This window comes from Cupressus sempervirens, chromosome 9, assembly GCF_028749045.1.
Source record: "Cupressus sempervirens isolate cs-2001-9-10 chromosome 9, ASM2874904v1, whole genome shotgun sequence".
Taxonomy (NCBI): Eukaryota; Viridiplantae; Streptophyta; class Pinopsida; order Cupressales; family Cupressaceae; genus Cupressus; species Cupressus sempervirens.
In genome coordinates, this window is record NC_143126.1 from 788810559 (window position 1) to 788836051 (window position 25493).

Below are 25493 nucleotides of genomic sequence, written 5' to 3' on the forward strand. Positions count from 1 at the left end.
GTTTGGGGAAGGGGAATTAACTACAACAGATGAAATTTGGGGAGATTTGCGAGGTTGGGGGGGGGTGTCATTTGAACATCCAAGAGGAATTTTATTGCTCCTTGATGCAAACTGGGAAATGGAAGATGATATATATTTTGCCCATAATCCATATACATTTCAGGGAAATGAAGGATTTAAAGGAACAAAATGAGCCACATTAATACTTCCATGCTTCCACGAAAGATTACAACACTCTCACTTGAACATGATAGGAGGGATGTACTTCTTGTTAATTAAATGGTGATTAGAATGAAGGGTTGATCTTCTAGCTACTCGAAATAATCATTTTATCCCAAGATTTCCTTAAGATAATAAACTAGGACTTGTCTAATACAGAGGGAAGAGGTTTGTAGTGGGGGGAGGGGGGGTGGGTAAAGATGGGGATCTTCATTCTCCATATAAGGGTAGCCACCATGAAGCAATGGAGTTGAAATGATGGATGAAGACACAAGGGTGAATGCGAAGGTGTGAAAAGTAATGAACTTTTTGTCACTTCTTTTTTTCCTTTTAAATATCATTTCTTCTTTGTCACATCTCTCTTGATATAAGTGTTTCTTTGTATATTAAGGCTTGTATTTGCAATAGTGTCATGTTTTAGGTTCAAGTGCAAGGCAATAAAGTGGCCCACTTGTAGGAGAGTTTACAACATTAAGGAAATGCCCCTTATATGATTGCCTGAGTGCCACCAAACCCCTTTGCTTATAACGACTATTCTTCATTCCATTGTTGCTGACGCAATTGTAATTCATCCACATACTACTCTCACACTCCATGCTCCAAGGCCCCTCACCACCATTCTATTAGGGGAAGAGATTTTCAGTGGCATTGCTTAGTTTCACCAGTGCAAGGTGACTCTCTTTTTCGTTGGCACATGAGAGGTGTTGGTCCTTCCACTTCTAGTAGCACTAGTTGGCCAAACACTTATAGAAATTCTTATTGGGTGAGTTCTTCTAAATGGCTTATACGACTTTCCCAACCATTTCTCTTGCCAAGGAGACATAAAAATAAAAAGTAGTTACAAAAGAGGGGTAGTCCATTCTAGACAACACTCCTAACCTTACTGATGTATGGAGTTGCAAACATGATAGAGATCCCTTGTCATATCCATCAACCGCTACTATAGTAGTCTAGTGGTTTTTTCTTTTGCTTTTACTTCTAGACTATGCCCTTTTGTCTAAATGTATTGCTTTTCCAAGCTTAACATGATTGACTCTTATAAAGTGATATTGTATTTTCTTTTTATTTTGTAAATGGTACATTTTATCTTTTTACCTCATGAATGAACTTTCTTATTTATAAAAACAACAACTTTCATCAACCTAGATTTCAAAAAGCTCCTAGACCTCCATTGAAAGACATTGTTCTTTAAATTAGTCACACTAGACCCATCATAAAACCTTCTATTTATAATATAAAAAGCCCTATTAATTGCAATCTCCACAATTATTATCATCATTAATTATAATTTTTTTAAATTTTTAACAAATTAAATTTTTGAGAAGGGTCCTAATTTTAGTGTGGCCAATAACGCAATAATATTAAAAGCGACCTTACGGAAGGGCTTGCATGTCATACAAAATCGTATAATCTCATATACATAGCTGGCAGCCTTCCACACACGAAAAATATATTCTAAACTTGTTTACATATTGATGAGAAATTGGGAGAAGAATCTGTACCTTTAGTTCTCACCATGACGAAATTTTATTAAAAATTATTTATGTTTTTATTAAAATTATTATTATTGTTAGTGGACAAAGTTTTCAAGGGCCGCGAAATACAAAATTAGTTTTTCATTTCATACAATCATTTACAAAATCAGATAAACTGGTACAAGAAGAGTGTGCGTAAGTCTTCGGGTGGTAGTGGTACAGACCCAGTTGCTAGAATTTTAGTTCTCTGTGGCGAAGGAAATAGCTTCAATGAAAATTTGATGGCTCGGCTAACACAGGATGCGTCGCTTTGTTCAGAATAATCTTCTGACTTTTTAAACTGCATTCACATTAAGGCCAGTAACTAAACACCACAAAGGAGCATCTGTAAGTAGAAGGAACAGTATGATAATACAGAGATGCGGTTAAAAACATATTATATAATATCAGGGGAAAGCTGCGCCATGGAGTATAGATGGGATAACGCATCTCACTGTTTACAGGTCGATTAATGAGTATCGTAGGAGACCCTTCTGATTTTACAGGGATTTCTGAGGATGGGAGTTAAGTCGAGCATTCATAAAAGCATTGGTCAAGGTAAGCATTTGCTTGTCTAATGTAGATTATTGTATTTGATGGCATTCAAGACCTCCACATATAAATTCTTTTTCCAATTCGGTAGTGGATTTGAAAAATGGGCATGCATTTTCTTGAGGCTAGAAAAATATAGCAAAAATCTCTCTAGAAAGAAGACCGCAGTTGTTTTTTGTCATCCTTCTCGAGGAGCGGGACAATTTTGGTTTTATCTAGGATTCTAATGGACTCTAAATTAAGGGTTTTTTAAAATGTCGGAGGTAGTTTTATATGCTTTGAGATATTATCTTGGAAATAAAATTATGTATTTAACCATGGAGGAAACTCTGTAGTTAAGCGTGCTCAGGCTAGAGTAGTACTGGGATGGGTTACCTCCCGGGAAGTCCTGATGCTTCACCCCTGTGAGCATCACCTAGATCCAATGAGTGCTAAGTGTTCCATTTATTCTCATGAGAGATGGATTCATGTTGAATCACTACTCATGAAACCTGGGTCAATTAGTTTGACTCAAAAATCACACAATTAAATCCTGATAGCAATATCACAAAATTATGTATGTTATTTTTTCCCTTGTTTTCTCGAATTTGGATTGCCATTACTTCAGTATTTATAAACGGGGCTACTCTGGTTACAGTTGGAATACTGTAACATTCGTTTTTGAGCAAATAAATTACGGTTTGACAGCATGGAAGCCCTGCAATTTGATCTCCCTTCTGACTATTATCATTATAATGATGATTTGCAATTTTACTTCTTTTTAATCTCTTAAAATTTTTGTAATGCAGGCAAAATTGACTTTAAGTTAGATTGGTTACACCCTTTAGGTCGAGGAATATCTTCAGCAGATTGCTTGGGTAACGAGTATGTAATATATGCCTGTGATTCCTAATGTGCAATTTTCTCATATTTTGGTTTCTTGTTATCATGATATAAATCTTCAATTTCTTTCAGGGCTTCAAGCAGTCCTTTATCAGTCCTCGTTGGAAGGTGAGCTCTCAGTTCTTTATCCAAGTTGAAGTTGCCGAATTTAATTCTCGCCATTGGTAAAATGGTTGAAACTTCATAGCTGCAATCTCAATATGTGAACTCTAACGTGTATTCAGCAAGCTCTTGCAGCATTTTTGCAAGACAGAATAATATTTTTCGAGGAGATGAAAGATTAGACATTTTACTGGAGAAGGCTTTCAATGAGTCATGCTATCGAGTGAATTTTAGACGACCAAGTTTTGATGGAGACAGACAGCAACAATCCATTACCTTTCACGTAATCTAACCTTTTTGCACCCTTACATTCACATGTGGGGATTAAAGTTAGGATGTTATTTTGGTTCATCTCTTAGAATAGCATACTTTGCAATTATCACTAGTTTAATTGTCACGCAAGCTTGACCTTCTAAAGGAAAGGTCCTTTTGTAGTCCATGATACCAGATGTATGTTTTTGGGTCTACATATGGTAATAACAATATAGGACTACCCCATACTCCTTGCAGGAGACACCTAACTGTGCTACAAACGAAGTGTACAAACCCTATCCCCCAGTGGGATTTGAATCTGTGACCTCTCTTTCAAGAGAACAAGTTCTTTACCACTAGGCCCACTCAAGTTATGAAAACTTGTTCAATTTTTAAGATCCTTGAGCTTATCATAAATTTGAATTAAAGATTTTGAATTTTCACAGGTAAACATAATGTCATATGTCTGGACACAACCTTGCAATGGATAAAATTTGAATTTAAAGATCATCTGGCCTGATAAAAGTGAATAAATGGGATGTAGGCTAAATATGATTTGGTGTGACATTGGATCAAGAATATACTGCAAAATTATACCGCTTGCAAATGAGACTAATTCTCTCCCAACATTGGAATCATATGTGCAGAATACACTGAATCCAGCAACTTCTGTCCATGGCATTGCGACTGATTCATTTGGCTCTGTACATGGAGGTGTCAGGCTACAGAGGTTTGCCATAGAAATTGACCAAAAGTGGGCGTCAGATTCAAAATTGACAAGAATGGTGGGCATGAGAATTGAGGTGAGCATAAAAACTAAAAGCTCTTTAATACATCAAGATACTTAAATGTAAGGAGGAAAGCAGTTTAGCTGTTTCTGATCCTGGTATCACAAACCGGTATATTATACAAGAAATGTGTTAAGAAGAAATATCAAACACCTATGGGGGAACGTCCTGCTTGAATTCGAGTACAGGCCTAGATATATTGCATTTAGGCCCTTCAAATTTACATTCCTGCATTCTTAGTATGCCTTTCATAGTAAAGTTTATCCATGACTTGTAGCTCACATCCCAAGCAAAGATTGCTAGGTATCTCAGAATTTCACGTATTTCCGTTTTAACGTGCCCATCTAACTTGTGTGGTTGCATTGCTTCAGCAAGTTGGCCCCATTGGTGATAATGGGCTTCCTATATGTAGAGATTCATACGGATGTCCAACCACGTTCAGGTATATGAAATTGTTTGACGCCTACTGAATTTTAATCTTGAAAAATCCAAGGGAAATTTTTACCATACATAGAAAGAGCAGAAGGATATGGAGTAGAAAACCATGGTCTAGTTGTAATAAATTTGCATTTGACCATAATAAATTGGCATTGACCATATGTTGAAATGGTTCAAGTATTGAGCAATAACCACACTGAGTGAACTCTTGTTATGCAGTGGAAATCCATGTGATAGAATGCTTGTTGCCAAGATGGGGACAGAATACCTTGAATCTAATGACAGGTTCTTTTCTCAAGTTAGTGACTCCATACTTATAAAGTATATGTCTTCAAAATCCAATCTTGATAATTAAAAGCACAGTTCTATAACTATTTTATTTGCATGCCTTGACTGCTCTACGTAATAAATTTTGGCTGAATAATTTTTAAAATTTAATCATGTTTCCAGTGTAATGTGCTACTGGAGCAAGGTTTACCTATTTCACCCAACTGGCTCCATTTTCAAAAATTTAAGGTCCACAGAAGGAAGGGAGTTAAACTAGGCCCAACTTTTGGCTTCTCAAGGTAGGTCATAGTACCATATCTTCTATACAGTGACAAAAGTATCTGATTTTCATTTATGTTGAAAATAACCAATGTTTTGCCCTGTTCACCTTATTTTTGATGCAGCATCTCATTTGGCACTGTAAAAGGAGATTTAGCTCCACATGGTGCATTCCCAATTGGAGGCTTTAACAGTGTACGGGGATATGGTGAAGGAGCTGTTGGCACAGGGAGATCATATTTTGTTGCTACCAATGAGCTTTGCATCCCTGCGGTATGCTTCATTTCAGTAATTTCATTTGGTGGTTATGAAAATCTCTAATATTTATTCTGCATATCCGCTAAAGGACATTAAACATTGAGGATTCTGTGGAATGATATTGAGAGGATATCTATTATGGCATGGCTTGGCGATTGGTAGTAAGAAACATTCCACTAGAGGCATGGATTGTAATCAGTTCTTATTGTCATTTATGGATTCAAGTGATATTTATGATCGTGAGATAATACAATGGATCTAGGATGGATCTGAACATTCATAATTCAAGAGTTTCAAATCTTTTTGATTTTTGGTAGAATTCTTATGAGACACTAGCAAAGGAACATGGTAAGCTTATTAAGGCCAAATTCCAATATATAGTTTTAACTTGGATTGAGGCATGATTTGGTCACAATGGTTGAAAACATCCGGTGGTTGAGGGAGGGGGTGGTGGTCAATTAGCATAAACTAAAATTTAATCATTTATTGAACTTTAGACCATTTAGTCAATGTGGCAGAAGCAAACAAATAGATGTAGATCTGAATACACGGGGACACTAAGATTTTTACATGGAAAACCCAAGGAAGGAGAAACCATGGTGATGATTACTCACAGGAAATGAAACTAGCAATAAGATTGTTTGTTTTGTGCTCAAAATCAAGGAAGTGTTCTACTTTTTAATATGCAAACTAGGACTCACTTTCCTAGGGCAAGATACAAAAAACTTTTAGAGTGAAGATCACTTCTTTAGGGCAAGATACAAAAGTGTTTACAATGAAACAAAGTAAATGAACTGTTGTTGAAGAACATCCAATAGGTGTAGAGGATGCAATCCCTTTTGAAGCCCAAATGACCTATCACTAATTTATCGCACCTAATACTTTCTTTAATTTCTCACAGTTCTGTTTTTCACATTAATTCTCACATCAAAAATTATAAGTCACCCTTCTCAAGTGAATGTTTCTTCCACCCCACACCCCCCTCCCCCCCACACACACAAATATTTATATGCTTTGCGTAATCACTAATTATCAAATTACGTTGACCTGACTGGATATTAAGAAATGAAACATTGCGAGCTAAAATAGTTCAGCCTTCAAACATGTGACTTGATCACTAAATTATGTTGTGGATCAACCTACCTCTTAACAAACTCTTAATCACATTTTAATACTTTCTTGGGTAGTGCAAAGATCAAGAGCAATTACAACTAAAAGAAACATGACTAGTTGGCTGAAAAGCAATGCTGGTGATATCATCAACCTTTGTACTTTTGGAGAGAGATTTAAAATATTGTGCGCCAAAATGATGGCATAGGTGACTATCCACAACCTTTTCACCAGAATTCCCAAAGACACCAAACACTAAGAGCAACTCTTGAAGATAAATTATCATCAAACTTGCAATTGCCTCTTTGTAGTATTCACAACATAGGTTGTCGTTAGCCTATTTTCCCATGGTACCGTAGGCTAACTAGGACATAAAAGGGACTTAGAGACTATCAGGCCTAGGCAATTTTGGTTGCAGTTCATTCCGAGGTAATCTGAAGCAGTTTAGGGCACATTTACTATTTATAGTAATTCATTCTAGGTATGACTAGACATCTAGTTGTAGTGACATGTTGATGTTAATTGTTTAAAATCGATAAAAAGATTTATCTATTATTGATATGATTTATTATGCATTAATAAAGTTATTTTATAAAGTTTTATTTAACTTTACTAATGCATAGTTTATAGTTTGTGGGAAATATTTAAATTAAATGGTCCCCTTTGGCTTTATTCTATAATAATACATTAAAAGCATAACTAAAAGTTATTGGGGACTTAACTTGAAGGAAAATCATATATATGGCATGGAAAATATTAAAAAAAAAGGACAACAAAATAGGGACCAAAAAAGCAAGCACGAGAAAATAGGGACGGAAAAGCAAAAATCCCAGAATAATAGGAAAAGGGTAAAAATGTGATTTTGTTTTTCCCACATAGTCAAGGTGAGTGCATAAGGTCTAAGAGAGTGCTATAAAAGAGATGGGAGTGCCCTCTTTCAGCATGCTTGGATAATATATGAGAATTGGTGGAATTGTGGACATTTTCTATTTTGGGCTTGGAGGATGAAATCCCTCTATACTGACATTCTTCTTGCTTTGCAAAATACAGTCGAGAGGATTTGGCTGAGTAACAAGGTAAAATCTAATCATTGAGGTATTTACTACTACTTTCTTTACCCAACTACCAAGAGAGTTTGATTGGAAAGCCTCGGATTGTATTTGAGGTGCTTTGCTGAAACTAGCTATTGGAGTATCATCATTTGGGAAGGGTTAATATATGCTGTACTGATCAAAGAAGACCCAGAAGTGAGTTGCTAAGGAAGATTCTATTGTGGCCATACTGGTTAGAGGCTCATATAGACAGCCATTTTTGTCTTCACCTTCGGCATTCATCATTATTCTTCTGAAAAACATCAGAAAGCAGGTTATACATTTCAGAAAGGTCTGGAGGTGCATTGTACAAGTTTGCAGCTGCTTACAATGAGCCCTACTGACCAAGAAGAGGACGTAGCAGGTCTGTAGCAGTCCATTGCAGCATACTGAACATTTTTGGAAGTGTTGATTGTAGTAATATTGTGTGAAGTCCAACATTCCAGTTAATGCATTAAAGGCAGACCATTTGTAGTTCTCAGCAATTTGGCAAGTATGTATCATTGACATTGTAAGTCTTTTCGTATTATAAATTAGAGATATCTATTGCTTCTGTAACTCCAATGATTAGCAATAAATGAGTGTATGTGTGCATTGGATTGGAACAGTATTGTATTACTTTGCGATTTGTCAATGCTACCCTGTCAAGCAATTACCTATCCAAAAAAAATACTAATTCAGAAGTTCCAAAAAAAGAAAAAGAAAAAATGAGTTTGGCAAATTAGGGAAGACCCTTACAAAACTGGTAACTACTGGATAGATCAGATAGAAAAAATTGCAAATCCGAACACTGGCAGCCCTGAAACTCACCGTGCTGATAAAAAAAACGTTCATAAGTATCTTCCCAAAATGACAAAGCCGTATCTATCACTGTGGAAGAATGCGGAGCATTCTAGTGAGCCATTTGAGATGCAATATACTAATAATCTGCTAATTGGAGTATAAGTACTTAGCTTCCTCTGTACAAGTGACTTACTCATGAAACTTGGCACAATGGTGTCTGACATAATCCTTAACCTGATTCCGACATCACATAGCCATATCATGCAGGAGAAACTTAGAGTACAAGTATCAATACACATTTACAGGAAATCAGGCAGATCTGCTTTTAGATGAATTTCCTCCATTTCTCAATCAAGATGATGATCTCATACATCTACATATTGATACTCAAAGAATGTAGACCTTGACCAAAACATCGACATCATATAAACAAACTGGGAAAGAATCATTGCATATTATCTAACCTTTGTCATCTATTCCTGACTAAAATGATGTCATAAAACGATTTTCTGGACTCCACTTCTTCATCTCTAATCATTTGTACTATTGTACTTAAGTATCTTCAACATTGGTATTTATCATCAAGCACATTAGAGACCTCCACTTAGACATATCAATGAACACGACATGTACTTCAGTTATCTCCTTAGTGGCAATATGTACTGTTAGACATCAAGTTGACATCAGAAACAACACATATTGCCAACAAGAATCACTTAATGATTCTGGACCTTAGAAGACTTTCAGATGAAGCATAATATTGTTTTTAAAAGGGAACTGTGTGAGATATGAAAAAAGAGCATGGCCATTGATCTTGTTGATTTTGTTGAAGATCTAATTGATTTCGATGACTGAATCACATTAAAAAAGGTAGAAATGGGAACAGCTGCAGAAGCATCAACAATATAGAGTGTGTACAAGACAAAAAAAATTTGGTTAGAAAAGATTGAGACCCTACAGCTTGCTCCCGCTCACCCAACTTTATAACCCCCCGCCTAGGCGCTTTCTGTTCCCACCCAAGCCAGAGATAAATGAATCCCATATTCTATTGACCCCTATTGACCCCTATGGGGGGGCATCATGAGATGCAGGTGGTGATGCTACTTACATTGGAGTGGGTAGCAACCTAGGCTTTGAGAATGAAAGGGATGGATAGGACATGAACTAGTAGTGGCTAAGCTGAGTAAAGTGTAATGGGATCCACTATAGCTGGCTCACTTTAAAGTTACTTATGGTGCTTGTTCTACTATAGTTATACCACTAATCTCATTTTTTCTATCTTTGTTTCTGGCTCCAGATTGGGCTTGGATGCTTATGCAAGGCATGTAGGAAGTAGTTAAAAGACTTGGACTCACCTTGAAGTTTGAACACAACAAGCTAATTTTGGACTTTGACATGGAGTTGGTGTTCTGACTTGACAAAGACTCGACAAATTGAAAAACCCAAGAAATTCAAAGAATTTTAAGGATTTAAATTTTTTTTGTGCATCATATGGTCAATTAACATCAAAGATACAGTAATTGAGATAAACAGAGGCTATTGTGCACACAAAATTTACATCAATCACATAACTAGAAATGCAAATTTTTGAAGGAAATAAGTCAAACTAAATAACACATTAGAAATTTAAATAGTGTTGCTGTTAAATGCATACAATATTTATGGATTATGAATCCACAAAATCAAAAGTTCAAAAAGTACATCAAGATAAAAGCTAGAGCCTAGAAGACTAAGGCTCAGAGTAGCCTATATCTTCTTACGTGTATGCCTAAGACAGGTCATGGAAGATTCTATAGCCATCTTCTATCTTCTTTTGTGTTTGAGGCTCAACCTTAGTGGAATCCTCATCATCCTTAGATCCCTCACTCTCAACTCCAGGGTCCTTCATTGGGACTCTATGCACTATAGTGCCATCACTACTGCCTTTGCCTCTTGATCCACTTGATCAATCCATTCCAAGTCTTCATCACTAAAGAAAGGATCGTTAATCTTAGTGTTCCACTTTGCTTGTGGATCGGCCTCCTCTAAAGCGATAGGTGTGGGAGTGCCTATGATATGTTTGCGATGAAGGCGAAGGTTGTAATAAACAAACACAAGATCATTTGCCCTTTTCACTGCCAACCTGTTGCTCTTCTTCAAGTGTACATGCTTAAATATACTCCATAAGCATTTGCAGCCTAAAACACTACATGGATGGCTCAAGATAGGAACTGCAATCCTCTTAAAATTTGGAACCGAAGTACCAAACATCTCCCACAATGCATCTAAAACAAGAAGATTTAAAAATCAATTTTATAACTTTGACTTTATCAATGTAAAATGGTAATATAATTAGAAATCAGAATCATAGATTTTTACCCAACACTAGTAGCATCCAGTTTTTCTTGCATAAGTCTCGTGAGAATTAGTCTCCTTGTGAATTCCTATTAATTTCTATCTCATGAACTACATTTGTTCCAACCATTTCATTCGGTGACATTCTCTTAGCAACATTATAGAGCCCACTCCACACCTCATCATTGGCCTTGAAACTTGGGCTGATTTAGAATTTCAGATTAAGGTAGTGGGTAGCCACATGTATAGGCCTATTAAGTAGAGTGTGCCATTGTCGATCAATAACATCCCACATGGGACTATAATTGTTGCCATTCCCCGCATAAAAAAGATCTAATGACCTCTTTAACCCTGTTCGTGGCCTCATAAATGTATCCCATTGGGGCTTCTCTCCATCAATAATTTGTAGGAGAACGAAAAGAGGCTCTATGAACTGCAATCTTTGTGAAAGTTGAAACATTAAGCTTTAAGTTTTGCTTTTAAAAATGAATAACAAACATAAAAAAGTGTGAACAAAAATGATGAGTGAAATAGAAATGAGGACAAAAAAGTAGATTACCTACGCAATCTCCTTGACCAGTCAAAAACTCGATCAGTTGTCTCAATCCCTGCATTGGTCTTCACATATGATGATTTGGTCAATTCCTCAATTAAAAACATGTATTTCAAACTAGCCTTGGAACAAAGCAAGGATTTCAATGTGATAATGTTTTTTGTAAATCAGGTGACCCCTCGACGAGACAACTCTTTTATTTGTGATATTGTTCATATTGTTCATAAACTCTTGTATATGAATTTAAAAATATTCCTTCTATGTTGTATGCATGTTTTTTTCTGGGGAAGTTTTCCAAGTTCCTCCAACATGAGATCAATGTAATGAAGTACACAAGGGGTCCAAACCAAGTGGTGGTGCCTCCATAAAAAGGTTTTCTTGCAGCAACATAATTTTCTGCATTATCCATGACTATTTGTACCACATTTTCCTCACCCACCTCCTTCAACACTTCCTCCAATATCTCACAAAGTTACTCAACATTTTTTGTTTTCCTTGAAGCTTTAACTGATTTCCAGAAACACTATTGCATCTGAAAAAAATACAATCATAAGTTAAAAACTTAATCATTAAATCTTTAGTTTAGTAGTAAGAAGTATAGGTTCTATAATTACTTGATGAGGAGACAAAAAAATTCAGCCATGTTCTATTTCTTCTATTGGTCAAACCATTAGTCATGATAGTGCGTCCCTTCCTCCTCCATAACTCATGTTTCTCGTCAATTGCAAAATTTACATCAGCCACCTTTCGGATCAAAATTGGACCTTTTAGCTTCTCATCATTAGGGGCTTTGAATCCCACACTACAAATAGTAACATCTATTGCAATGTGCCAATAAGGAGACCAAAAATAAATTAAATAAACAAAATAACTATAAAATTAAGTTTGACTTTCAACATAAAAAATTAATATAATCAATGTGGCATATTATTGAGTCTTCAATGCAAGAAAAATAACAGATAAGTGAAAATAATAACGAGTACCTTGCTGCATTGAATAGAAGGTGGTTGTAGAACCATAAATCTCCAAGTGCCATTTTCACAGCCTCATGCTTCTCCTTTTTCCAACTGATGCATTGAAGCAATGGTTGGGCACCCAGAGTTAGGCTGTAATGTTCCTGGTGGAGAATCACCCTTAATGATTAGTCAAATAATTGTCAATGGTTGTGTACGGTCTATTGGAGAAGTTCCCACCTTCAAACAACAAAATTTGGACCATATAGTTGGGGATTTGTAGTTCTACGGAGGGGATGGGAGTGAAAATGCTGCCATATGTTTGGAGGTGAAGGTCCATATTACAAAGTAATTGGAAAATATTTGCTTGTTATTAACAGAAACCGAGAGGTCTATTTATACAAAAGAAAAAAGTGATGTTTCCTTAAGAAACAATTGTAAAGAATAGAAATATTCTTTTTAGCTAAAAGAAAGCTAAGAGATATCTACAACTAACTAAAGAATAGAAACATTCTATTCTAGAAACAAAAAACTAAATATTGGAAACATTCTAATATTTATAGAAGATTACAATAGATAACAATTAGATGCTAAATAAAGACAATAGAATTTATCTATTATTGTAATACCCTCCCTTAATGGTTAATCTATCTAGAGCATGAAGCTGCCAAAAAGTGTAAAAGGCAGATTCTGTCTGCTTAAGGTGCTCTGTACTGTGCAAACCAAATTGCTTAGATAGGGCAGCTAAGCGCTTCCAACATTCAACCTTCATTTGCCCATACTTGTGGCAATAGTTGCATTGAATGTTTTTCTTCGGGGAGCCTTCTGAATCTACGGTAGAGGATGTCTGTTGAGAAGATTGCTGAAACTGGCCTTTATCCTTCTGAAAGGATTTGGCTGCAAAGGCTTGCTCTGTGGAGGTGGAGCTGGAATTGCTATTGAACTGTTGTTTCCACTGATCTTGATGAAGCAAAAGTGTGCAGAGATCAGTGAACTTAAAATTAACACCAGAAGACATGATGTTGAGAGTCTCAATAAAATGGTTGTAGGACTTTGGTGAACTCCAGAGAGTGATAACCACAATGTCCTCTTCCTCCATCCTGCGACCGATGGAAAGCAACTGATCACAGATTTCCTGAATCCTATTCAGGTGAGCCTGAAGCGAGGTTTGCTCATCCATGATAATAGAAAATAGAGTGTTCTTCAAGAAGAAGGCTTTGCTTTTGTTAGAAGTCTCATGAAGAGCTTTGAGATGTGCCCATATCTCAGTAGCTGTTTTGCCAGATGGAATCTAAGTGAGCTGATTATCAGCTATGAATAATTTGAGAAGCATCATTGCCTCCCGATTATTCAGATCCCATGTATCCTAATCAGTACCAAGGGTAGTCGGACGCCGTGTAACACCCAAAACAATTTGATCGGTATTCCGATATTCAAAAAATGCCATGATCCTTTGCTAACAAGTGCCATAATTTCGACCATTGAATTTTGAATTGATCTCGAGTAGAATATTGGTCAATGATGTCATAGCATGTTTTTCAATGAAAAAGCATGAAAATCCGTGAAGGCGTGTTCTTCGAGGCAAATAACGAAAGACCCAAATAATTTGAAGGATGACCCAGAAGAGAGCTCAAAAAACCTAGAAAGAATATGTTGTCGGTTTTTGGATCCACTTGCTAAAAAAATGAGGCACGAAAATTGAGGCATTCGAAAAAATAGACAACCTAGTTGAGATTTCAAAAAACCCATCAGGAATTTGTAATTTTTTTTGATCCGGTATAGAAAATTAGGGTTTTAACCAAAAAAGGCCTTGCTGCAAAAAAAAACAACAAAAAATGGCAGAAATGTGCAGAAAAACAGATGGATTTAGATAGAAATGAGTTGCAGAACTGAACTAGAAGTTGGCAGATTCAGATCTCTCAGAACGGAAACCCTAGTTGGATTACAGTGAGAGTTGGAAGCAAATATGAATGTAAATAATTTCGAAAATAAAAGGCAGATAATATTCCGAAGTAATTGGAAAATATTTGCTTGTTAATTAACAGTGATCAAGAGATCAATTTATACAAGAGATTGAACGATGTTTCCTTAAGAAACAATCGTAAAGTATAGAAACATTCTATTCTAGCAAAAAACTTAATATTAAAAAATACTAATATTTACTGAAGATTACAATAGATAACCATTAGATACTAAACAAAGATAATAGAAATTATCTATTATTGTAACACCCTCTCTTAATGGTTAATCTATCCAGGGCATGAAGCTATCAAAAAGCCTAAAAGGCAAATTTTGTCTACTCAAGGGGCTCCGCACTGTTCACTATGGGCTGCAAAGCAGATTGCTTAGATAGGGCAGCTAAGCGCTTTTGACATTCAACCTTGATGTGCCCAAACTTGTGGCAATAGTTGCATTGAATGTTTTTCTTCCGGGAGCCTTCAAAACTTGGAGCAAAGGATGTTTGTTGAGAAGGCTGTTGATGGTTCTAAAACAAACCGCAAAAAACCATGATTTTTAGGAGAAAATCGATAAAACTAAACATGATTTTTGGAGTGAAAAATCAATCAAAACCCAACATGATTTTTGTGGTGAAAAATCAATCAAAACTCAACATGATTTTTGTGGTGAAAAATCAATCAAAACCCAACATGATTTTTGTGCTGAAAAATCAATCAAAACCCAACATTACAAAAGCTTCATTTTTTAAAGGAAAAACGATAAAACCCAATATATAATTTTTTCCTCCAAACCCACAATGGAATCCCACACAACTTTGCGAATTACAGAGTCAGAAATTTTTAAGGAAAAATTTATTGAAACCCATAAGAATTTTTTTTGGGAAAAAATTATGAAAACCCATCAAATTTTCTTTTGAGGAAAAAATATTATGAAAACCCACCAGAATTTTTAAGAGACAAAATACAAGACTTTGCATGGTAAAGCAACACATGCAAACATGCAAGTACATGCAACCCTTAAAAAGTAGAGACCCAGAAAATTTGAAAGGTGACCTATAAGAGAGCTTGAAAAATCCAAAAAGAATATATTGTTGGTTTCTAGATCGGTTGGCTTGAAAATCAAGGCACCCAAAAAAATCTGACAACAATCCAGCTGAGCTCTCAAAAAACCCATCAAGAATAAGAAGTCGACAGATTCAGATCTCTCAGAATGGAAAACCTAGTTGGATTACAGATATAGTTGGAAGCAAATATGCATGTAAATAACTTCGAGAATAAAAAGCAGATAATTTCAACTAAGAAATTATACTTATTTTTGAATTTTTTTTGAGTATTGGCTCTGACACCATATTACGAAGTAGTTGGAAAATATTTGCTTGTTATTAACAATGATCAAGAGATCAATTTATACGAAAGACTGAATGATATTTCCTTAAGAAACAATCGTAAAGAATAGAAACATTCTATTCTAGAAACAAAAAACTAATTATTAGAAACATACTAATATTTACAGAAGATTACAATAGAACTATCTATTATTGTAATAGATAATTTCAACCAAGAAATTATAATTTTTTCGAAAAAGAATTAGAGTATTGGCTTTGATACCATATTACGGAGTAATTGGAAAATATTTCCTTGTTATTAACAGAGACTGAGAGGTCTATATATACAAAAGAGTAAAGCGATGTTTCCTTAGGAAATGATCATAAAGAATATAAGTATTCTATTCTAACTAAAAGAAAGTTAAAGAAAGCTAACAAATGTCTATAGCTAACTAAAGAATAGAAACATTCTATTCTAGAAACAAAAAACTAAATATTAGAAGCATTCTAATATTTACAGAAGATTACAATAGATAACCATTAGATACTAAACAAAGATAATAGAAACTATCTATTATCCTAATAGTTCGTACAGTGACAACTAGGGGCTGAGGCAACTTTGTCGTATGGTGTGGAATTAGGATTTACGTAGTTGGAGGTGATGTACAGATGACATATGAGTGTTGGATGACACCGTACAATGTTGTGTGGAGGAGGAATACTACCATATAGTAGAGTTGGTTTTATGATGTACGAGTAGGCCTTTACAAAATGTGCAATGGGAGGGGTACGACATCGAGTTGATATTGTCGTATGGTAGAGAATAGATGCCTTTAGACCTTGAATGGGAACACAATTCCTATATGTTGTCTTGCCAATGCGGTTATAGAATCGAGAAACATAATATTCACTAGTACAAGGAATAATCCAAACACAAGAAATGGAAACAAAGTATCGACACATGACATGACAAACACCTATGCCTACAAAAAATTAAAGATGGGCTTGAGATATACATAAATCGATTGGGACCCCAAATACAAAAATATTATTATTTTATTTATCTAACGACATGGATATTACAATCCTCTCGTCCCAAAAGTTGCTTATTCTCAAGCAACTATAAAACTTGGTTTTGGCAAACCTCTTAGAATCAACTTCTTCAGCTTGGAATCAGACACCAAGTAGATCTTTTCTTTGTAGTAAATGATATCATCAATTGTTTTGTATCTATCATCCTATATGTAGCCATCCATTAACTAACATGCAAAAGTATTTTTGGAGTACTCAACCAATAGATGGGCCCACTAATCATTCAGGGACTGAAGTAAGAGGTTAAGGGTAGATGCCTGGGGTAAAATGTTGACTGTCATGATTTTATTTGCCTTTGCAATGTCAAAATTACATTCTTGGGTCATTTTTGTCTAAAAATTGTCTCCATCTTCTTGATTGTGACTTCCTCTATTTGACATCCCTCTTAGCAACACCTTCTTGCCATCTATTTCAAATGAAAAGTCCATCCTTTTTGAAAATTTGGGTATATTGATCAAGGGTCTCCATCCGCTCGATGTGCAATATGATATCTATGTCTACCAGATCTATAACAACAAAATCATCTATTAGGGTATAGTTTCCCATGATAATGCTTAACCATGGAATCACGTGAGTGCAGGGTAACAAAGTTGCTCTTGCCACCTTAACCTCAAATTCTCCATGCTTTACTGCACGCAAAACCTTATTAGTGGTCAAAGATGAATTGATGAAATTGAGTGTGGCACCACTATTAATCATGACTGTGACTCTTTTTTCGTCATGTCTGCCACAAACCTTGAAGATACTAATTCTAGAAGTCATAGTGAAGGTAGTAATGGAACCCCTTTTTTGCACAAGTGTGGCGATTCTCCCTACCTTAGTAGTTTCTTCACCTTACCCTTTAGCAATTGGACTTTCTTCTTCATTATCAGGTAACACCTCTAGGTAGTGAATCTTTTCTTGCCAAGACAACAATGGCCCAACCCCTAGGGCTCCTTGCAAGCGAAGCAAAGTTGCTTCCTTTGAAGCTTTTGTCGCAAGTCCTCATCAGTCAGAGACTTTTTTCTGAGCCATCTCCTTGTCTTTGTCCTCCTGCAGTAGAGGTGGTGGAGAGGGTGCATAATTCTTGGAGGAAGATGATGTAGCCATGTCATACACCTTTTTTATAGCTTTGTTGAGAGTGCCATGGTTGAACTTTTGACCCAACCCCCCAAGGGTTCCCTTAGCCCATCCATGAATAACACAATCCGTCCTCTCTCTGAGATGTATGTGGTCAACACACAGTCTTTGGATTCTTGTGATGTAGTTGTCAACCAAGCTGGTTTGTATTGTGCCAGTTCTTTGAAGTTTAGTTCGGGATCCTTCTCGTCTTCTCGTCGAAGTGGTGTACGAGTCTTTTCGTAAATTCAACATAAGAGGTTATTTGATCACGATCGAGGGTAACCAGACTATGATGCCACCATTAATGGGAAACTCCTTATAAATGAAGCACAACAAATTTGCTTGCTTCTTCACCTATTTGAGTATCTCACTCTCAGATCAACATAGTCTCTATAGGATATATCCCCTTCCATATTTACATTCCTTCAATCTTCTTGAAATTGTTGCATTTCCTAGAAGGTTGGCTCTCGGTCCCTGTGCGACATTTGCGTCCTTGGAGGGAAAATAGTTATCGAAGGTCGAGATTGAGAAGGTTGAGGGTTTGTCCTTTCCATAATTGAGTATCAGTAAGCCCATTTTTCTCTCTGATTGCTTTTTGCTCGATCATGTTTGTAATGTTTCCTGTTGGATAGTTGAAGGGTGGGGGGGCTGAATCAGTTATCTCCAGGTTCTTCAACAATTTTCAACCTTAATACCTTTATAACAACTAATCTTATTAATCAGATTTAAGCATTCAATCGACCACAACAGTATGCATATGGAAATCAGAAAATAACATGCAAAATAGTCAATCAGACTTTGACACCAGTATTTAATGTGGAAACCTAGTTTGGGTAAAAAACACTGCGGGAATTTTCACCCACAAATAATTCACTCTTTAGAAGTGAGTTTGGTTAAGAGCCAACCCTATTAAAGGTTACAAACACATTTGCTAGATGTGACCATGTAACGGGATTTTCACCAAAGATCTACTAGATCTATCACTTTATAATGAGTTGCTTGATTAGAGGACTTAGTAGATTCGTTTGAATGCCACCTCACAAAGGATTTAGAAATAGGACTGTTAAATCCACTTAGTTAAGAGATTTTCTTGTACAATGATTAGAAACTAACTATGAAATGATCTGTTAAAATGTGCAACTACGTTTTCTTGTTCAGATCTCCTTTCTGCTCTTTGCTCTTCTTCAAACTCTTCCTTGCTGGCTGACCAATATACAATCTTCATCTCATCACATTCCTTCACCCGATTCACACTTTTCTTCAACTCTGTTGTGCTCGGTGCACCCTTTTGTATTTGTTTGGCTTTTCAGCAGCAACAACCTTCTTGATCATTCTTTATATAGACAATTTTTGCCGCTAAATCACATTCATTACAGTTTCTTTGAAATAATATCATCCATTCGATCAAATCTCAACTCAAATACATTGTATCTGTTGCTCGAAAAAACATTTTATGAATCGTGCCAGCTTGATCTCACCTTGGAACTTGAACTTTTCTTGGATCTTGAACCATTTGTTAAATCTTCACCATTTATCTATACCTAACCTTTTTCATTTGTTGATTTCGCTAACTTTATTCCTTCCCTAGGATCTTCTAGATCAATCCAAATCACCACTCGATGTCGTCCTTCAATTAATTTACCAAAATTGTTCTCCTGTACTGACCTGTGTTCTTGTTTAACCGAACAACTTTATTTCCTCGGTTAAGACTATCTACTCGGTTAACACTAAGTGTTCGATAACATTAGCACATCCTTGGTTTACTAACACATTTTTGGTTTACTCCAACTAAACAATATCTTTTCTTACTGACCACGATTTCTACCTTGGTAACACACTGATTTCTTGTCATTTCAATTGACAACTTCATTCCTTTATTACCGACCAATGTAATTGACTTGTACATCTTTCTTACACTTCATCAATTCATGTAAAACAATCAAACCAATATTACTTTGTCAAAGACTGATTCATCAATCACCCATTTAAGCTCACACACTAACATCACTTATTCAATTTTTCTATCGTTACCAACCTTAATAACTCAACATTACTCAACGCCACATACTTCAGATTGATATGGCAACTTCTATAAATCAGTAAGTCAATATTCTTGACATCAATGACAAAATAACAACTGATCGAATTCTTCTACATACATTTCATTGCTGTGTTATTTGACCTTATTTGTCATCAACATCAGTTTGGGGTAACAATATCAGTTGGGGTAACAATATCAGTTCGTGTAACAATCTCCCCCATTGGCATTGATGACAACACATCTGAAATATACCATCCAATGCCAATAGTCTTCGTCATCAACTTTATTTGTTCATTCTTCATTGTCTTTATTCTCTTGGTCATCACATGTGCTTCCCCTTGGCTAGTCCTTCTTCCTCTCTCTTTTTGGTCACCTCAACTTTCTAATATTCTCCTTTATTGATTTCCTGGTCTTTTTTCCTTTACTGTTCATTCTCCCCCTTTGACTATTCTTCTCCTTTTAATCATCTCCATCTTAAGTAGTTCTCTCCCTCTTTCTTAATCTTCCCCCTTTGACAACAATGCCAACAGTATCTGCAAAATTTAATCTGAATTGTAGTTGTACCTTGTACCTTGCTTGTTTTTGTTTCCTCATAACTTTTTTCACAACTTTAGTCTGCTCCTAAAGAGTGAACATCTGTATCAACTCACAAATAGATAATCTAATAAAGCATGAATTGATGCAACCTACATCTCTCTCTAATGAACATTAGATAGGGGAATGACCCCTAATTTAACTGTCAGGTACTCAAAAGTATCCTTAGGTAATGGTTTGGTGAATATATCAGCAATCTGATCCTTGGATTTCACATATTCCAGCTTTGCTTGTTTCTTCTGTACCTATTCTCTCAAATAGTTATACCCAATTGATATATGCTTTGTCTTAAATTGCATCACCGGGTTCTTTGAAATGTTCATAACACTAGTATTAGCACAATAGATTGTCACAAGACCTTTTGTTTCTCTTGTATCTGTTCAATTTAATCCAAACAATATTAGAACAATTGATTGCAACAACATATTTTGCCTCAACAGTTAACTGTGAAATGTAACTTTTCTTTTTGCTTATCTTTCTCCTAAGAAGAAAGCTCCTCCACTTGTACTTTTCCTTTCATCCACATTACTTGCCTAATTAGCATCAGTCAATACTTTCAATTCAAAATCTCGATCCTTTTTGTACCATAAGCCATAGTCTTTGATTCCTTTCAGATATCTAAAGATTTTCTTCACAACAGTCATATGTCTCTTTAGGATTAGAAGAAAATCTTGCCACAATTTCAATAGCATGTGCAATGTTTGGCCTGCTATGAAGAACATATTGTACAGAGAGAGGCAACATACATTGAAGTTCTTGAGGACACTGTCTAGGACACCTTGAATGTGATCCCTATGGAAAACATGCTCTTGCATCAGTTTTCCTGTTTGTTTGCACAAGCATTTCTTGCACAAACGAGGCGAAGGGAAGAAATTGAGAGGGAATAATGTTGCCAATCGATCTTTGAGGAGCTTTGTTGTAAACAACTGTCGGGAGGAGGAGGAACATGATGAGGCCTGACAGAGGACCAACCCATGAGCTTTAAGCCTTGTGAGTGGCAAATGAAAGGAACACTTGTAAATCTGTAATGGTCGCACAATCAACCCATGTTTATAGAGATATAAATAAATAAAAAGTGTTTCTTTTACTACTTATGATGCTTGTTTAAATTAATGCCCAATTCACTAAATAAATATAGAAATAGAAAGGAGAAAACGAATGATTTGCAAACCACACATGAATCTTTAATTCTCGTACAGCAAGCCAAATGAAGATGGAGGTTAAGGTAACTTGCCGAGGGACAACTAGTTGAACGGTTCGTTCGAGGGGGACCTCGGAGGTGTCATAGAGGGTGACCACAAGGGTGCCACAAGAGGCGCAGGAGCCACGGTTCGCCAGAACATTGATGAGTGAGCAGTAGTGAAAAATTGCATGAGGAGACATAATAGAGGCTGAACTTGATCAAAGAGACACGAGAACAATTCATAAGCTTATCTCACACACCACGAAGGGAGGAAATCCGAGACGAAGGAGGAGAAGAGGTGAGTGAAGCTCAAGACATTGGGGCAAGAACAAGCATTGGAGGGACACAACAACATGGTGGTCAAAGCAACCCATTAGGATCTAATCCTATTAGTTTGGGAACCCAATCAAGTAGTCCACGTTAGATGACCAGAAGAAACATGTCCCAGAAACAAAAATTACCAAAATTTATTAGAGACAGGAAGGAGGATCCCATCATACATTGTCGTATGTATGAAACAGTATGGACGGCTAATGCAGTCACGGACAAGGACGAATGGGTACAACAATTCTCGGCTACTCTGCGAGGAGTTGATGTGGATTGGTACTCAGACATGGATAAAAGAAAAATAAGTTTTTGGGACGACCTTAGAAAAGATTTCTAGGCAAAGTTCAAATTGCTTTGGGACGACAATGAAGTAGTTGCAGAGATCTATAGTTTGAAGTAGGGGAAGAAGGAGATTGTACGAGCCTATAACTGAAGGCTAAAAGAATTACTCGGGAGATTGGCCACTCAGTCAGAAGACGAACTAAAGAAGAGATCGTTTGTCGAAGGATTGAAATGCCTCTCTACAAAGGAAAATAAAGATCGCTAACATCATACTCTGATGCCTATGACTGAGCCATGAATCTGGAGAGTGAAGGGAAGACATCAAAGAAAAAGAAGAAACAAAGCAAATCTTCGTTAGGAAGTGATGAATTGTCCTAGGAGGGGAGCAGTAGTGAAAGCAAGGGCAAACCGAATAAAAAGGTCCAGACACTCTAGAAGGACATGGAGAGAATGTTGAAGGAGTTCAAAATGATGAAGGGGAGCATAGGCTGCAGTGATGAAGGCGAGATGTGGTGCACAAAGTGCAAGGAGAACGGGCACACGAAGGGGTCATGCCTGGAAAGGTTAATGTGTGACATCTACCAGCTGACAGGTGATTCCACCAAGAAATGCCCATACAACATGAGGACCCATAGTCAATAAGTGATCTTTATTTAGGAGCAACCATTTACCTCTGTAACGGACCAATCGGAACCAACAAACCAACAATGCATCATCTAGCGGCTACCGTAACAACTATTGAGGAGGTAGAGGAGGGAATGAAAATAGATGCCGAATACAACATGATTCGAAGGGTTGGCCAGTGATTTAGTGTTGGGCATGTGACCAATGGGGCCACTTGGCTAGAGACTGTACAAAGAGTGACACACCTCAGAAGTTGTGTTGATGGTGTGGTTCCGAAGACCATGAAGACGCAAACTATCTAAAGCCGGGTGTAAATATTCTCAATATTGAGGAAGAGAAGGTGCTTGTTGTCACCCAGAACTAGATGAAACAAGTTGTGTACCTTAATCCCTGTATAGAGAAGCAAAGGGTACGTGAAAAAAAAGAAGAAATCGAGAAGGCCATGAAAGGAAGGAAGGATACACATGTGGCCGCGAGTGCCTCTAGACGAACAGAGGCCAAAAACAACATACTATGGTAGATGTTACAAATAGAGGTGCCAGTAAAAATCCAAGACCTTCTCCAGACTATGCCTCAATTAAAGACGAATACCTACACCACACAACCAAGCACCACTTCTCAAACCAGTCTCACACAACAAACCTATGTTCCAAGAGGGTCAGCAATGGATCCCATGCTACTGGCACTAAATAATGGTCAACACCCGGCTGTAGTTGAAAGGGGGATTCTAGGAACTATTTTGACGGATACTATAGTCGACAGTGGGTCAGGGGTAAACACTGCTGGAGGAGACATGGAAAAAGCTTGGGAAGCCTACCCTGTGGCCACTTACCTTCAACCTACTTGGTGCAGATCAGTAGGGAATTAAACCCCTCAGGATGCTCATGGCTTAACAAGTAACCATTGGGACAACCATTTGTATTGGACTTCGTTGGGATCCCATTGAAGAAGGGATATGGCACCATTCTTGGCAGGGGATGGCTGGTGACCAGCCAGCAAAGGCAAATCACAATTGGAAGAAGAATACCTTCTCAATGGAAAGTTATGAGGAAAGTGGAGTATATCACTGCTGTTTCCAAACTGAAAACTGACTGGTTTCAGCCCTTATCTCATTTCCTATGAGGTCTTTTGCGTTATCAAGTTGATTGCAATTTCCCTTCACTTTTGCAATTGTTGTCTTGCCTGGGCAGCTAACAACCTGGACTTCTTAGCTCTTAGTGACCACCTATCACACAACCCTTGTGTCCTAACATCTTTAGTGACTGCATGTCCATTGGATTAACGATCCTGGAACTTATTGCCATTAAGTGAATTTTATGATTCTCTATCTATGGTCTGAATTGTGGTGGCGTGAACTCTCCTCACATAATTCATCGAAAATACCCTAGGCTTGAGTATTTTTACACAACTCCATAGAACCATCTCCCTCATGTGAAATAGCTGTTGTCTCATGCTGATGCAAAGGAACTTCACTGCTTTCATGAAAATCAGAAATGCTAACAATGTTGGTAGCAACTTCTGGAATGTTGTATCATTCTGGGCATCTGCCATACTATTATCATGTTGTAAAAGTTTCTTATGAATAAGTGCCAAAGTATTTAACCCATGTTTGCCAACAATTTTGATAGTAACTTCTGGAATGATGTGAGTATCATTGTGGGGCTCCACCATACTATTATCATGTAATATTTTCTTATCGATAAATCATTTCCTGAATCATTGTGTGGACAAGTCATTTCCCAAGGCTTGCTTCATGTCTCCTTGAGTCAAATGTGCATGTCTAACAAAACCATCGTATGAATTTTCATATTCCTCGTCAGAACTTAAAGACACTTATGTAGAGTTTTATCAGTCATATGTGAATGTTCTCTATCCATTCCATGTATAAACAATACATAAGGTATATCATGATATTCCTTCCTTGCATGTTCAGTCTTGTGGCAAAATTTCAGGTGCATGTCCATGTAGTCCTTGAAAGGTAAATCCTTTTAACATGTTGAGCAAGAATGCCATACTCCCCAAATACAATAAACACCACCGCTTCTTTGTCTTGTGGTGTTGGACCTTTGCTGGTAGAAAGCAGGAATGACCCTTTAGACAGTCCAAACTTTGAAAGTGAATCCTCTAAATGCTGCAATTCACATCTGAGCTTGTGTTATTATGGTTGTTCAATTTTTTTCCATGCCTATTTATTGCTAGACAGTTTTTGCCATGGTAACCTTTTTCCACTGTTCAACTGAAAACCAAATCCAAACTGACTTGTGCACAAGTTATTTTCACACCAATTGGCTGCAATCATTTCCCAACAGTTTGGCAGGAATATGGCTCTGATATCACTAAAAGATTCCAACTAATTCTGTCTGGAGTTTCTCAGTCTAAGTGTATTGACATTTTGTCGAACACTTGTCATGCAAGGTCACTGTATGCTGATTTATGAGTTCAATGCTTTGTTTTTGTAAATGTTGTAGCTTCAGTCGGATGCATTTAACCATGAGATACATTGTTATGATTACCAGTTAATCATTCTGATTAGTAATCATTAAACAATGAATACATACATACATACAAACATATATATATATATATATAAA

At 36.7% G+C, this 25493-nt stretch overlaps 1 protein-coding gene across 2 annotated transcripts in view; it reads left to right on the forward strand.

Annotated features, from left to right (window-relative positions):
- Positions 1–1859: 1859 nt before the first annotated feature.
- Positions 1860–25493, forward strand: part of LOC149541082 (protein SUPPRESSOR OF PPI1 LOCUS 2, chloroplastic-like) — a 58240-nt gene continuing 34606 nt past the window's right edge. Inside the window, exons 1-9 of one of the 2 annotated variants that reach the window (XM_089802075.1) lie at positions 1860–2291; positions 3074–3149; positions 3240–3275; positions 3405–3552; positions 4169–4324; positions 4681–4751; positions 4967–5045; positions 5198–5313; positions 5419–5566. In XM_089802075.1, the coding sequence (XP_089658201.1) occupies positions 2252–2291; positions 3074–3149; positions 3240–3275; positions 3405–3552; positions 4169–4324; positions 4681–4751; positions 4967–5045; positions 5198–5313; positions 5419–5566 (870 nt within the window). In that variant the 5' untranslated portion in view covers positions 1860–2251. The remainder of the gene's footprint in view (positions 2292–3073; positions 3150–3239; positions 3276–3404; positions 3553–4168; positions 4325–4680; positions 4752–4966; positions 5046–5197; positions 5314–5418; positions 5567–25493) is intronic. The other variant, XM_089802076.1, reaches the window with a different exon arrangement.